General features: G+C 50.1%; 1 protein-coding gene across 1 annotated transcript; it reads left to right on the top strand.

Moving 5' to 3' along the window:
* Positions 1-9,530: 9,530 nt before the first annotated feature.
* Positions 9,531-16,012, top strand: CRABP1 (cellular retinoic acid binding protein 1). Its single transcript, XM_058156193.1, has 4 exons — positions 9,531-9,766; positions 10,493-10,671; positions 13,995-14,108; positions 15,653-16,012. The coding sequence occupies exons 1-4, from the start codon at positions 9,697-9,699 to the stop codon at positions 15,701-15,703; spliced, it is 414 nt and encodes a 137-aa protein (XP_058012176.1). The 5' UTR covers positions 9,531-9,696; the 3' UTR covers positions 15,704-16,012.

Raw genomic sequence — 16,012 nt, 5'->3', positions numbered from 1 at the left:
CTCCCTTGCCAGGCCGAGCAACCCTGCAGGTCTTGCAACCCGGGAATTGCATTAGGGGACCCAGTGCATGCGCGTGCATGAGTGTGCACGCCGTCCGTGCACACGTGCGTGTCCCCTGCTTGCATATCCTTTTGCTTTCTGCTTCTTGGCTCATTCGAGGCCGGCTTGAACCCCAAATAGGCGCCCCCCCCCCCAAGCTGGAAGGAGCAGCTTGCATGGTCTCCTCCCACCCTGCTGAAGCCGGCCTTCCAGCACAGGGGTCCCCAACCTTGGCAACTTTAAGCCTGGTGGACTTCAACTCCCAGAATTCCCCAGCCAGCTTTGCTGGCTGGGGTATTCTGGGAGTTGAAGTCCTCCAGGCTTAAAGTTGCCAAGGTTGGAGACCCGTGTTCCAGCACACACACACACACACACACTGCAAAAGAACCCCCCCCGCTTTGCCCCCCCCTCTTAGGATCGTCTTCCTTCCTCGCCGAGAGCAAGGGGGCCTCCTTTAACGGTCATAGGTCGAGGTCTCTTGGCTTTTCGGGGGGGCTTCAGTTGCCCCCTGGAGCAAGCCCAGCCTCTCTTCTGCCGCCCCCCCCACCTGACTCTTCCCTTCAGGGGGGAAAAAAAATCCTAACCGGCATTTGCACATCTGGATCCCTCCTGCCCCACCCACATCTGCAGCCTGGGTTTGGCCAGATGTCTTTTGGTTTCCATTCTTCTCCGCCTGAGTCAGCATGGCAGATTTTTCTTCCTGGGAGAAAACGTAGAAAGAGACTCCAAGGAGCCCGTTGGCCTTTCGTTGCTCATCCTGGAACATTCATGTCCTTTCCAAATGCCTTTGATATGCCTCATAAACCTGGTTGGGACCAGCTGGGGAGGGGGGAAAAAGGAAATTTTAAAAGCAACTTCATCAATGCTTCTCTTCTTCGGCAAATCTCGCTGACAAAAGGAACAGAAGAGCAACCTATTCATGCTTGAATAAAACGAAGTTACCCTTTTTCTCCCATTAGCATGGAAAGCTTCCCCAATTCACACATCTTCCGGTCTGTCCACCCCTTTGACTTATGTTTTACCAGCCTCAACATCCTCTGTTGACCTGAAACAAATAACCTGTTTTCTTTGAGGTTAAATGACGGGCTCAGCCGTGGCAGAGCCAAATATGTATTTCTGAAACACCAATTGCAATCAGAAGAAAGGTTATTTCTCGGTTGTTCTTCGGCAAATTGACAATTTGGGATCGGAGCTGATAAGCCCAGCACAAATCTTGGATCAAAAGATTGGGATGCTCATCAGATCTTTCCTTTAGATATAGGTAATAGATTAACAGAGTTGGAAACAGAGGTGGGTTGCAGCAGGTTCTGACCAGTTCTGGAGAACAGGTAGCGGAAATTTTGAGTAATTCGGAGAACCAGCAAATACCACCTATGATTGGCCCCGCCCCCACCTATTCTCTGCTGATCAGCTGATATCCAGCTGATCAGGAGGAAATGGAGATTTTGGAGTAACCTCCCCCCTGGAGTGGGGAAGGAATGGAGATTTTACAGTATCCTTCCCCTGCCATACCCACCAAGCCATGCCACACCCACAGAACCAGTAGTAAAAATTCTGACTGGCCCCGCCCCCACCTATTCTCTGCCTCCCAAGTCCCAGCTGATCAGGAGGAAATGGGGATTTTGCAGTATCCTTCCCCTACCACGCCCACCAAGCCACACCCACAGAACCGGTAGCAAAAAAAAAATTGAAACCCACCACTGGTTGGAAGGGACCTTGTAGGTCAGTATTGGTGAACCTTTTCAGCACCGAGTGCTGAAATGGGAGCGTGCGTGTGCCGGAAACCAAAAGAGCAGCTCCCCGGCGCGCACACGCAGGAGCATCGGAAAACGGAAGAACAGTTCCCCAGCGCGCATGCACAAGACCAGCTGGCAGTGCACATGTGCACACCAAAGAACCTGGAAAAGCCACGGGTGACGGCTGGTGTGCCCAGAGAGATGGCTCTGCGTGCCACTTCCGGCACACGTGCCATAGGTTTGCCATCACGGTTGTAGGTCATCTAGTAGTCCAATTCACACACACACACCAAACAGGAGACCCTACACCATTTCTGACAAATAACAGCCCAATTTCTCCTTGTCCGGGCTTTAACCCAGAGGTTCCCAATCTTTTTCGCCCGCGGCTCCCCCGGAAATCCGACCTGCAACTGCGCATGCGCACCAGACGCGCCCGCGGCTCCCCGGAAATCCGACCTGCAACTGCGCATGCGCACCAGACGCACCAGAAATGGCGCATCAGCGCCGGACCCAGCGGGCGCAGATATTCCGCGGCGCCCCCATGACGATAGCGCAGCTCCCTGGGGAGCCGCGGCTCACAGTTTGGGAATCACTGCTTTAACCTGTTGTGTCTCGTCCGATCTCACCACAGCCGGGGCCTTCTTATCTGCTTCCGAACACAGAGGAATGTCCTAGTATGCCTCCCGGCCCCAGCCCTGGCTCCATGCCCAGACAGGCTGAAGAGGAGGAAGTATCTCCAGCCCCCAGCTCTGGCTCCATGCCCAGGCAAACGGAGCAACTAGACCCCTCCCCCTCCTCCACAGCATGTGAGCCTGAGGAAGGTCAATTGCCAACAGCTGCAGACTGGAGTGACCCTCGCGTCAGAAGACTGGATAGGCGGAGGCAACAGAAGGAAGGGAGGGGCAGGCCGGGATAAGTGCTGAGTCATGGAGCCACACCCCATGGCCTATATAAAGGACCTGCTTTCTGGCATTCTCTGAGTCAGGCAAAGTCTAAACGTATCTTGCTGAAGTCACTTTCTGGTCTCCTGCCTGCTCTGAGGACTTTGCTAGGACTTTGGGCAGAGCTGCAGAGGCAAGCCTGATTCGGATTTCCCTGACCCGGCCGTCAGCGGAGGAGTGGGACACGACATAACCTTTGTGATGTTCAAGCTGAGGTTGCTTACTGAGACTGGATTCTGACTTAACATCACCCTTTTTTTAAAATCACGTAATCTCTTTCCACACGCCCATGCGGTCCATCAGCCGACCTTCGGATGGCTGTCAGATTATTCGTTTAATTAAAAAAATAAATCCGGAGCCCCCTTGAAGGGCAGCTTACATTTTGTCCCCCAGAACTGAACTGTCCAATTACATATCGGACCTTGAAGTTGATGCAGATATAATTTTTGATGCGTCTTTTTAACCCATCTGGAGTTAGTTGGAGGTTTTAAAGAAGCATCTCCTTCGTTCCCTGGGGGCGGAATTCGGATCTTTCCTAATGTGCAATAATTGAGATAATTGGCTGGATGGGGTTTCTCATTAGGACAGGAAGATGGGCTAACCTTTCACGGACAAATCTCATTTAGGGAGATGAGATAAAGAAGCTCCCTTTGGCATATGGAGCCGCTGTTTTATGAGAGATGAGAATAACGGGCCTTTTTTTTTTTTAATCGGTTGGAGGGCACGGAACAAAGATTCGTTTGCAAACAGTTCTATTCAGCTTTATTGTCCCAAAACAGGGGTGAAATCCAGCAGGTTCTGACAGGTTCTGGAGAACCGGTAGTGGAAATTTTGAGTAGTTCGGAGAACTGACAAATACCACCTCTGGCTGGCCCCAGAGTGGGGTGGCAATGGAGATTTTGCAGTATCCTTCCCCCAGGAGTGAGGAGGGAATGGGGATTTTGCAGTATCCTTCCCCCAGGAGTGGGGAGGGAATGGGGATTTTGCAGTATCCTTCCCCCAGGAGTGAGGAGGGAATGGGGATTTTGCAGTATCCTTCCCCCAGGAGTGGGGAGGGAATGGGGATTTTGCAGTATCCTTCCCCTGGAGTGGGGTGGGAATGGGGATTTTGCAGTATCCTTCCCCCAGGAGTGAGGAGGGAATGGGGATTTTGCAGTATCCTTCCCCCAGGAGTGAGGAGGGAATGGAGATTTTGCAGTATCCTTCCTCCAGGAGTGACGAGGGAATGGGGATTTTGCAGTATCCTTCCCCCAGGAGTGGGGAGGGAATGGGGATTTTGCAGTATCCTTCCCCCAGGAGTGAGGAGGGAATGGGGATTTTGCAGTATCCTTCCCCCAGGAGTGAGGAGGGAATGGGGATTTTGCAGTATCCTTCCCCCAGGAGTGAGGAGGGAATGGGGATTTTGCAGTATCCTTCCCCCAGGAGTGGGGAGGGAATGGAGATTTTGCAGTAGTATCCTTCCCCCAGGAGTGAGGAGGGAATGGGGATTTTGCAGTATCCTTCCCCCAGGAGTGGGGAGGGAATGGGGACTTTGCAGTATCCTTCCCCCAGGAGTGAGGAGGGAATGGGGATTTTGCAGTATCTTCCCCCAGGAGTGGGGAGGGAATGGGGACTTTGCAGTATCCTTCCCCCAGGAGTGAGGAGGGAATGGGGATTTTGCAGTATCCTTCCCCCAGGAGTGAGGAGGGAATGGGGATTTTGCAGTATCCTTCCCCCAGGAGTGAGGAGGGAATGGGGATTTTGCAGTATCCTTCCCCCAGGAGTGGGGAGGGAATGGGGACTTTGCAGTATCCTTCCCCTGCCACGCCCACCAAGCCACACCCACAGAACCGGTAGTAAAAAAAAAATTGGATTTCATCATTGTCCCAAAGGTGCTTTTTCCAAAAGGCAATTGGACTTCCTTGTGGGGGTTTTTTTTTCTTGAAAACGTTTCGCTTCTCATCCAAGAAGCTTCTTCAGAACTTCAAGGGGGGTGGGGACGACAAAGTCCAGTTGCCTTTCGAACGAAATCACCTTTGGGACAACCATGACCTGGATGACTGAGAATCTCCACAGAGATTATTCCAGCTTTATTAATTATTTGCATCATATTATCTAAGGAGCAAGTTGACAAGAAAAAAACTTTTAAGGAACTCTTGAGGTGCAAGGCCAGCGATCGAAGCGATAAACTTAGTGAATGTTTTGTTTAAAATACATTTGTTTAAGATATTTAAAATATCTGCTTCACAGATCTATTCTATGCAGTTTACAGAGTCAGCCTCTTGCCCCTAACAATCTGGGTCCTCATTTTACCCACCTTGGAAGGACGGAAGGATGAGTCAACTTTGAGTCGGTCAGAATCGAACTCCTGACAGTGGGCAAAGTTAGCCTGCAATACTGCATTCTTAACCACTGGGAGGGAGGGAGGGAGGGAGGGAGGGAGGGAGGGAAGGAAGGAAGGAAGGAAGGAAGGAAGGAAGGAAGGAGCACTTACATACCGCTTCATAGTGCTTTACAGCCCTCTCTAAACAGTTTAGAGTCAGCCTTTTGCCTCCAATAATCTGGGTCCTCATTTTACCCACCTCAGAAGGATGGAAGGTTGAGTCAACCTTGAGCTGGTGAGAATCGAACTGCTGGCAGTGGGCAGAGTTAGCCTGCAATCCTATATTGCATAACCACTGCACCACCATGATCATCTGAGAATGCATCCTCTTATCATTGCTATCCCTCCAGAGCTGCAGAGTTCTTCGTTCTGGTCCAATGAAGGGCAGGCACAGCCAGTGAGAGTCAGAAAAGTCAAGATGTCTGTCGCTGCGTGCTGAAAATTCCTCCTCTTTCATATGCACCACACTGAAAGGAGGAGGACACACCCTGGATAAGAGATGGATAATAATGACACCAACTCTTACCACGTTAGCAAGCCATAGTTTCTCTGCATTAAACATTCTCCATAACAAACACGATTCGTGCAGTCGGAGATGTGTCCAGAGGGCCTGGTGCGAACATATTGGCAGCCACAATGGTCCATCCTCCTGCCCAATCGGTGAGATCAATTTAACAATTTCCCCTGGGTGCCGTCAGCTAGGCAGTGTCGTCTGGCGACGCCCAGGGGAAGGGCCTTCTCTGTGGGGGCTCCCACCCTCTGGAACGAACTCCCCCCAGGACTCCGTCAACTTCCGGACCTCCGAACCTTCCATCGCGAGCTTAAAACACATTTATTCATCCGCGCAGGACTGGATTAGACTTTAAATTTATATCGGTTTTTAATGGGTTTTATTATTTATACTGCTTTTTAATAATTTGGCCTTTTAGAATAAGTTTTTTAATTGTTATTTTAATTTGTATTTATATGTTTTTACTTGCCTGTGAACCGCCCTGAGTCCTTCGGGAGATAGGGCGGTATATAAATTTGATTAATAAATAATAAATAAATAAATAAACAAATCAAAGTAATTACAGTGCCCATCAAAATCAGATGGGGATGGGGGAAGCTTCCACTGTACCTGGGGGCCTGCCGTCTTGAATGTTTTGACCGTAATCTGCAAACATTTATGTTCATTTTGACACTGAGAACATGGACGGATATTCCAAGACATTGGAAAGAAAAAAAAATAAACGCCAAAGAAGTGGCTTTTTTTTTGTTGTTTGCATTTTTTTACAGGGCCCATTTCTGGCTGCCTCTGCTGCTGCTGCTGCGGGTGCAAAACGCAATGACAACGGTGTCATTTTAATGAGGGCCTTGCGCACAATGGCAGAAGTGCCCAAACGCGTCTTCGGTTGCATCCGTCAGATTACATTTCCCCGCTTGTCACCTCGTGGGGAGCCCCTCCATCCATTTAATTTTGTCAGCGAGATGTACGACCCGCCTTCCTGCCTTCCAGATGGATAATTTATCTGTGTCGCAGGCCATTTATCACCTTTCTCCTCCTGCTCCGTCTTTGGATTTATTCCTGCCATCTCTTGCTTCTTGGCTGGCACCTTCCTAATTCGTCACCCCTCCTGGATGATCTTTCCTGACTCCACCGTCCGCCGGTCAATAAAGCCTGGGGTGAGGGGATACTCGGAGAGCCATTAGGGAGGGATGATTGAGTGACCCCTGGCTCCAGCTGTAGCACCCGCACACACGGCCCTTTTGTCTGGCCAGGCCTGGCCAAAAAAAGAGATGGATGAGTTCCATCTGTAAGGGAGAAGGGAGGGCCAGCGGGAGGTGTGGGATGGGATGGGATGAGGCGGGCAACGCAAGGGTTTCAGGTGAAATAAAAAAAGTGATGAAGACACACAGAGAGAGAGAAACATGTTTCTGGATCTTAAATATTGTAAGCCGTCCCGTATGTGTGTGGGTGTGTCCCCCAGGCATGAGCTGGGTGGTGATATAAAAAGCAGAGCCTGATTTGGAGACTGGGGATGAATTTTATTTTCTTGAAACATCCCCCACCCGGGAAACAGGTGGTTGGGGGGCGAGAGCACCTGGATGGAGGAGAACGGAAACCTTGGCATGACTTGACTTTCTCCTTTCTTTCCTTTTCTGTTCCTTTCCTTTCCTTCTATTTTTCCTTTCCTTTCCTTTCCTTTCCTTTCCTTTTCTTTCCTTCCCTTCCCTTCCCTTTCCCTTCCTTTCCTTTCCTTCCCTCCCCTCCCCCTCCTTCCCTTCCCTTTCCCTTTCCTCTCCCTCTCCTTCCTTCCTCCTTTCTTTCCTTCCTTCCTACCCTGTCCTACCCTCCCTAGATTTTTGACATTAAACCTGGATAAAACTTTCTTTTAACTAACTACATCTATCATCCCCTCCTTTGCTCCCTTCCCTTCTCCTTTTCCCTTCCTCTCCTTTCCTTTCCTCTCTTCCTTTCCTTCACATGCCTGCAGTTTGAGGCAGGATGGGCATTATGTTCTCTGTACCAGGACCAGCTCAAACCAGGGTCCTGTCTAAGGACGGGAGCATCCCCAGAAGAGAGAAACCGTTTCTCTTCTTGATTCAGCATTCTCTGTTTCGTTTGAAACCTCCAGTCCTTCTGCGGCTGGATTCCAAATGCAATTTTGGCTCTCTTGGATGGAAAAATGGCCTGGCCATCAAAGCAAGAAAGGATGGGGAAAGACTAAACACAGGGGTGTGCGTGTCAGAGTGCTGAAGTGTATGAAGAACAGTTGCAGGAATTAGGGATGTTTAATGAAAAGAAGAACCAGGGGAGACATGATAACAGTGTTCCAATATCTCAGGGGCTGCCACAAAGAAGAGGGAGTCAGGCTGTTCTCCAAAGCACCCGAAGCAGTGGTGAAATCCAATTTTTTTAGTACTGGTTCTGTGGGCGTGGCTTGGTGGGGGTGGCAGGGGAAGGATACTGCAAAATCCCCATTCCCTCCCCACTCCAGGGGAAGGTCCTTCTCTGTGGGGGCTCCCACACTCTGGAACGAACTTCCCCCGGGTTTACGCCAAATACCTGACCTTCGGACATTCTGTCGCGAACTGAAGACCCATCTTTTTATTCGCGCGGGGCTGGCTTAAATTGATTTTAACAAATTTTTAAATTCTTAGTAATTAATTTTAAATGGGTTTTTTTAGCTTATTATATATTTTACTTCTCAGGCTAATCTTAAAATAAGTTTTTTAACTGCATTTTAAATTTGTATATTGTACCGTCTGTTTTATTCTTGCCTGTACACCGCCCTGAGTCCTTCGGGAGAAGGGCGGTATAGAAATCAAATAAATAAATAAATAAATAAATAAATAAGAATACTGAAAAATCTCCATTCCCACCCCACTCCTGGGGCCAGCCAGAGGTGGCATTTGCTGGTTCTCCGAACTGCTCAAAATTTCCGCTACCGGTTCTCGGTCAGAAGCTGCTGGATTTCACCCCTGCCCGGAAAGCAGGACAAGAAGCAATGAATGGAGACTTATCAAGGAGAGAAGCAACCTAGAATTAAGGAGAAATTTCCTGACAGTTAGAACCATTAACCGGTGGAACAACTTGCCTCCAGAAGTTGTGAATGCTCCATCACTGGAAGCTTTTAAGAAGAGATTAGATAACCATTTGCCTGAAATGGTATAGGGTGTCCTGCTTGAGATGGGGTTGGACTAGAAAACCTCCAAAGTTCCTTCCATCTCTGTTAGACACCAGATTATTAACTGACAGCAAACAGTACTCCTTATTAGCAATGATGATGTTACTTAGTTGGGTCATGAAACGTCTGCAAGAAAACAACCCAGCTCAAAGGGTACCAAGGTCCCCTCATGTCAGCAATGAGCTACAAATATTCTCCTTTTTCTGTTATTCTGTGTTCTATATTCAACCTAAATATCCACAATAGAACGGAGGGAGGGAAGGTTAAGCGGCAAGGAAGGTCCTGGGAAAACCCACTTCCTTCTCTCGGATTTTGGAAATGTCCCTCTCCCCCCTTAAAACAAAACAAAAAAACTCCCAGCATCCCTGCACCATCCAGCGCTCGGCAGAAGGAGCAAGTGGGCTTGGGGGCTTCTCCCCCTTCCCCATGTCATCGCCACCTTCTCGGCCCATGAATCTTCCCGCTGCCTCCCAGCTGCAAAGCGAGGTACAATTGGGGTGGGGGGGGAGTGGGGGAGGGCGCTGCGAAGAAAGGCAGGGAATCCCCTTTTGGGGGAAGACCCAGGCGGTCGGTGGCTTGCCTGGCAGGATGAAGGGGAAGGGGATGATGGATGGGAACGAGGAAGGAGGGCGCTGCTGGCAGGGCGCGTGGGTGGGTGATGGATGATGATTGGGGAGTCGGAGGCGTCGCTTGTGTGCCCCGAGCGAGGGGGGGGGAGCAGAGATAGAAAAGAGGCAGATGGATGGATGGATGGGTGGATAGGGGGAGGAGGAAGAGGGAGGGAGGTGTAAAGGAGTCCTTTGGCCAGTTCGCGGTGCGGGACAGACGGAGGCAGAGCTCCTGCGCGTCGCCTCGCCTTGCTTCGCGGCTGCTTCGTTCGCCTCTCGTCCCGCCCCGTCCTGTCCTGGTCCTGGTCCTGGTCCTGTCCTGCCTCGCCTTCGTCAGCCATGCCCAACTTCGCCGGGACCTGGAAGATGAAAAGCAGCGAGAATTTCGACGAACTCCTGAAAGTCCTGGGTAAGGCGCGGGAAAAGGATGGATGGGAGCGAGCGAGCGAGCGAGCGAGCGAGCGAGCGAGGAAGGCTCGGGTTTCAAAGGCTTATTCAAGGCGCTAGGCATCAAGGCGGCGGCTGGAAGAAACCCCGGCCAATTACACACACGCACGCACCCCAGCCGTGTTGCTTTACTCGCGAGTCAGCGGGGCGAGAGGGAAGGAGGACGGAGGCAGCCACCCGATTCTTGGAGAGGAAGCGCACTTGGCGCTGGTAGGGAGGAGGAGGCAGAAGAAGCGGGTCCAAGGCGCGTGAGAACGAGGCCAGATGATTTTCTGGAGGGGCGCGGGGTATCCTTGAGGCTGGAGGCGGGCTCGGAGCGAGGGTGGCCGGGCTTGGAGCGCTGCTCTTCCGTGGCACCCCTATTGCTCCCCCACTTCTCTAGCCCGAAAAAGAGGTTTTAGACATGAAGGGGAGGGGATCCCACATCCCAGGTTCCTCTGGCCAAGGGAGGGGGCACTTGAGAGCAGGTATACTTCACCTGCTTAGCTCCCCCCCCCACTTGTCACTGGGGCAGCTCTTGAGGTCCCCGGTCCCCCTGCCCACCCAACAGCAGGGCTGGGTGTGGGTGTGGGTGTCTTCTGTGGGGGGAGCAACCTGCGTGGAAAATGGACCTTTAGGTAAGGCCAGTCCATCCAGGCGCCCACAGGGATCCCTGTCCTATTAACGGCCCCCGCCCATGTCTACCCAGGAGTGAACGCCATGCTGCGGAAGGTGGCGGTGGCCGCAGCCTCGAAGCCCCACGTGGAGATCCGCCAGGACGGGGACCAGTTCTACATCAAGACCTCCACCACCGTCCGGACCATGGAGATCAGCTTCAAAGTAGGGGAGAGCTTTGACGAGGAGACGGTAGATGGAAGGAAATGCAGGGTAAGGCGTTCCAGGCCGTCTTCTCCCGAGGCTTGACATTCAAGGGAGAAGGGGGTCCCGGGGTTTCTCCTTCTCCTTCTGCCCCTCCCCCTCCCCCTCCTTCCCAAGGCTGAGTTTTGGGGTGGAAGGGAACATTCCGAGAACAGGACAAAGGTCCTGGAGATAATAAGCTCCTCCTAAACCAAAGGGGTCCAACCTCGGCCACTTTCAGACTTGCTGGACCGTTGCAGAATTCTGGGAGTTTGAAGCCTCCCAAGTTTCAAAGTGGCCAAGTTTGGACATCGGTATCCTAAAGTAAAAAGTGTTCTCCGATGTAGAACAGTTCCTTGGAACTTCTTGAGAACACAGAAAGGTTTGGCCATTTGCCCTCTTCTAGGAGAACTTCTTGTAGCCAAGATGGCTGATTTGGTAGCGTGTCTCCCCAAAAAATTGTGCTGGAAACACGCCATGCAAAAACCCATGGGGGGTGGGGTGGGAAGAGTTGGTGGAATGAGTTGTGGTGTCCAACACTAAGCCTTGCTGCCTGTTCAGCTTCGGAGGTAGCAAAATCTCCATAATCCAGTGGTAAAATAGAGCAAGATTCCCAAGGGGCTGCAAAGGCAGAGAAATGTTTTCTTGTGCACCTTAAACACAGATGCAGACACACACACCCCAAATAGGGAAGTCTAGCTGAATTTTGCTCTCCCCGCAAGCCACAAACCAGGGGATTACTTTCTTGAAAAAGCTTTTCTTTTGTGGCAAACCAGAGCCACAAAACCTTTCTCAGTTCCTCCTTTGGGGGATCTTCTAAAAAACCAACAACCCACTTGCTCTCCATGACGGGCTGATGAATCAGGATTTTGGGCAGGAAGGTTTCACTGTAGCTCTCCTGTCATCAAGCATCCTGGGAATTCGGGCGCTGGACATCCCCGTCCAATGGCCTGGCTTGGGGATTTCCCCTCCGGCCTCATCCAACATGCCCCCTCGTATCATGTTTGCACTTCGGAAATTCCTTTCAGGTTGGCATCAATTGCCCAGCTTGGCAATTGATGACCTCTTTAAAAAAAAAAAAAAGGAAGTAAGTTTGATTTGGCTTTGGGGAAGATGTTTAGGGATGTCCAATTCCTGTTTGTGGGAAAAGATATGGAGGGGAACCTCAGCCGCTCATTCTTGGCAGCTGGCAAAGGGAAGAATTGCTCACGAATGGAAGCGAATATACAAACAAATGTCTAAGGATGATGTTGCAGGATCCGATGTGGGTCAGTTACCGGGACCGCAGGTTTTGTCTTCTGAGCTTTTCGGCTCCTCAGGGAAGTTCTCCTAGCAGAGTGTGTGTGTTAAGTGTGTCCTAGCACACACCCTGCTAGACTAGAGACATTCTCTGGAGATGAGCTCTAGCACAAGTCCGAAAACTCAGAAGACAAAAACTTGGATTCTGCTGACCAACCCAGATCGGATCCTGAAGAATGTGTGTTTTTGAAGTTCTCAGAAGAGATTGGACAGCCGTTTGTCTGAAACGGTATCGGGTCTCCTGCTTGAGCAGGGGGATGGGCTGGAAGACCTCCAAGGTCCCTTCCAACTTGGGTATTGTTATTCTTATGATGATCCAGCATTGTGTATGTGTGTCTTTGAGTCAGTATTACCTCCTCATGATTGACTGAACAAGTTCCTTGACAAAAGATTTTTGGAAAGCGGTTGGAAGCCCTTCCATTCTTCTTCCTAGGGTGGCAGAGGCACCGGTTGAAAGTCACTCAGTTGGCTTTGTGCCTAAGGTGGGACTAGAACTCATCATCTCCTAGTTTCTAGCCGAGAAGTATCTCAACGCTTGTGCAAACTGGCTTTCTTCTGAAGTTATGTAGCAGTGAATAGCAATTGTTGACCTACACAGGTGCACTTCTTGGAAGTGGTTGGGGAAATGGAACGTTAAACTCGAGCTGACTGGGGAATTCTGGGAGTTGAAGTCCACCCATCTTCAAAGTGGTTAGAATTGAGAAACACTAGTCCTTTAGGGCGGGGATCAGGCTGAGAATGGGGTATCACAGTCTTGTCTCTTCATCAGTTTAGAGCGAAAGATCATGATTAAATGGAATTATTGGGGGTCCTAGTCAGGGGTGAAATCTAAAAATTTTCCCTACCGGTTCTGTGGGCGTGGCTTAATTGGTGGGTGTGGTTTGGTGGTCAGGTGACTGAATGGGCATGGTCAATAATAATAAATAATAAAAATAATAAAGTATACAAAACTTGGGAGGCCCCGGTCTACTTTCTTTAAAAATAGAGGCCCCGGTCTACCAATTGCCTTTTACTGAGAGGCCCCTGTCTACCTTCTTCTGATCAGCTGTAGTGCGGCCCTTTGAAGTGCTGTGGCAGTCATTTAAGGCCGTTTGCAGCTATATCACCACCGAGCACTTCAGGGATAGAGAAGAGGAACAGCGAGGCGTGGGCAGAGGGTGGGGGCAGGGATTTTTGCTACCGGTTCTCCGAACTACCTGCCCCCATCGCTACCAGATCGTACGATCCGGTCCGAACCGGGAGCATTTCATCCCTGGTCCTAGAGGAAGAGAGTGAATGGGGAAGCTGCAAACAGCATTATAAAAGAGTTAAATAAGGTGTGGCGTGCAAACAACAACAAAAAAAAAGCCAGAAGAGGAGTAAATTATGTTCCTGGAAACCATCAGAAGAATTATATCCCAATTTCATGTGGGTTGTGGCTTGATCCAATGATCAATTCAATTTAAAAAAACAAAAAACCTTTAATTGTTTTAAGACGCCCGGAGCAGCAATTTTCCCAAAACTCGAAATGGAACCACCAGCCAAAGGAATCCAACAGGGCAAACTTTTCTTCCTGGCTGGGTTTGTTCACTTAATCTGGTCTGATGAAATCTGGCATTAAATTAGTTTTTTTTAAAAAAATAATAATGATAAAAGTCTGTCTGGGATGTTTCCAGGAGAAAATTATAAGCCTCAATCCTGGGAGGTCTGGAATGTCAGATGCAGAAATATCTCCCCAACCACAAAGATCTGACCAATAGATTTTTTCCCCACCCTTGATTCTCTATAGAGCAGGGCTCTCCAATCTTGGCAACTTTAAGACTTGTGGACTTCAACTCCCAGAGTTCCTCAGCCAGCTTTGCTGGCTGAGGGACTCTGGGAGTTAAAATCCACAAGTCTTAAAGTTGCCAGGGTTGGAGACCTTTGCTATAGAGCTTCAGCCTTAAGTGGAAGCTCCTTTGGAGGTGTTGAGATGGTTCCTGCCAGCGCTTTCTCCCTGTTGCTTGGCTGCGACTGCGGTCCTAACGCCTGACCTCCCCTCCCGTCGACCGCGAGGGGCAAATCTTTTCTTGCAGAGTTTAGCCACTTGGGAGAATGAAAACAAGCTTTACTGCAAGCAAACGCTTCTGGATGGCCAGGGTCCCAAAACGTACTGGACAAGAGAACTGGCTGGAGATGAGCTGATTTTGGTAAGAGTTTTGAGCTTTAAGGTGGGCTGAGCAATTCCCACCACCTCCGCAAGAGAAGAGCTGCTCTCAATATTTGGGTAGCATGTTAAAAAAGCAACCACCAACAACAACCCCTAAGTTTAAGCTGGGTTGAGCACAGCTATAGCTTGGCCTTTTCACGGTTCCATTCTGTGATATTCGGTGACAAGGTTCAGCCCAGGATAGAAAAGCCGAATCCTTAAAAAGGCTTGAATTCTCAGGTTTACCCCCTTATTGTTGTTGTTTTTAAGGTGCATTGGAAACGAAAGGACTCGGCCTCTTAATTCCCACCCCTCCCTCACTGCCATTTAAATCCGTTCCACTGGGAGAAAATTGCAAAGAGACTTCGATCTCCATCTGAACATTTTTAACCATTTTCCATAAGGGAAGAAGAGCCTCTAGGCCCCTTGGCCCCGGATGAGGTGAAGGAGGGAGTTAGTTCCAAAATTGGTTATCACCAAAGGAAAAGTTTTCAAAAGATCAGTACGAGAGCAGGTCTTCTCCTCCTCCCTTCTCTAGCTCACTCAACACCCACCCAAAGGTCCACGTGTCATACAGTGGGACGCAGACCAATGAACGTTCTCCCAAACCGAGCGCCACAGGGTCAAAACACTCCCAACACACGATCTGAAAGTCGTCTCGCACAGGGGTCTCCAACTTGCATTTTTCTGAAGAAGCACCACGAGACCCAACTCTAAGCAGTACAGGTAGTCCTTGACTTACAACCAAAACTGAACCCGAATTTCCTGTGGCTAATTGAGACAGTTGTGCTTTTTGCCCCATGTTAGGGCCTTTCTTGCAGTGACTGTCGTTAAGCGAATCACAGCAGCTGTTCAGTTAGCCACACGGTTAAGGGAATCTGGTTTCCTCCTTTTGAGGTTGCTTGTCAGGTCACAAAAGGTGACCACATGACCCCGGGACATTGCAAGCGTCAAAAATAGGAGTCGGTTGCCAAGTATCTGAATTTTGACCATGGGGAGGCTGCAACTGTTGCCGAGTGTCACCTTTTTCAGTGCCGTTGCAAGTTGCAATGGTCACTAAACCGACTGGTATTAAGTTGAGGACTACTTGTAGATGAAATTGAAGGTGTTCAGACTCAGCAAAATCTGACATGTGCTTTGGAGGTCTTCCAAATTCTAAGTACATCCCAGCAACACAAGAACTCCCATCTTTCCAAGAATTAGGAGACCAGATGAGGCCGTGATGGTGAACCTATGGCACATTGCATTTTAGGGGTTCGGCTGCACGCGTGTGCATTTGCGCACCCACACGTGCATGCTTTGGGCTCTCGGTCCAGAAAAGGTTAGCCATCACTGAGGCATGTCTTCTTTGAACCTTATGAAAAACAACGCAGAAGGTGAAGTAGGACGGAAAGTTCAACAGCTTCTCCCCAAGCTGGGGTGTTTGGCTTCCTAAACCAGCAAAGCGTAAACCCCCCCCCACAAACCACAGTCTTCTGTACGAAAAACTTAACAGAAAAACCTTCTCCTGGTTTCAGGTTCTCTTTTTTTCCCCCTCCTTTGCAGACCTTTGGCGCCGATGACGTTGTGTGCACGAGGATTTACACGCGAGAGTGAAAAAAAGGCCAACCTGCCCTCCTCCCTTCCCCCTCCCCTTGCGGGAAAAGCCGGAGGATCAACAGCAGGTGTTGTGAACCCAAGTCCTGCCGAGTAAACATCCTCACGTGTTGTTTTAACGGGCTGGCTCCTGCGTGATCCTACATGTCGTTTCAAATCCCAGCTCACCAGCCCTATCTCAAGATTCTCCTCCCCCCCCACCCCGTTTTGCTTAGATGGCAGATCCAGGTCCCCATAGATTTTGCGTGTGCGTGTGTTTGTGGGTACAAAACCCCCCCCCACCCCCTTCATTTCCCCCTCCCCCGCTGC

Source organism: Ahaetulla prasina, chromosome 13 (assembly GCF_028640845.1).
Source record: "Ahaetulla prasina isolate Xishuangbanna chromosome 13, ASM2864084v1, whole genome shotgun sequence".
Lineage (NCBI taxonomy): Eukaryota > Metazoa > Chordata > Lepidosauria > Squamata > Colubridae > Ahaetulla > Ahaetulla prasina.
This window is presented reverse-complemented; position numbering and strand designations above follow the sequence as displayed.

Excerpts from the sequence above, each read along its gene's own strand:
- CRABP1 (XM_058156193.1), top strand. The coding sequence starts at position 9,697 with ATGCCCAACTTCGCCGGGACCTGGAAGATGAAAAGCAGCGAGAATTTC. Across the intron at positions 9,767-10,492 it reads CGAACTCCTGAAAGTCCTGG|GAGTGAACGCCATGCTGCGG; the intron begins GTAAGGCGCGGG and ends ATGTCTACCCAG. Across the intron at positions 10,672-13,994 it reads TAGATGGAAGGAAATGCAGG|AGTTTAGCCACTTGGGAGAA; the intron begins GTAAGGCGTTCC and ends CTTTTCTTGCAG.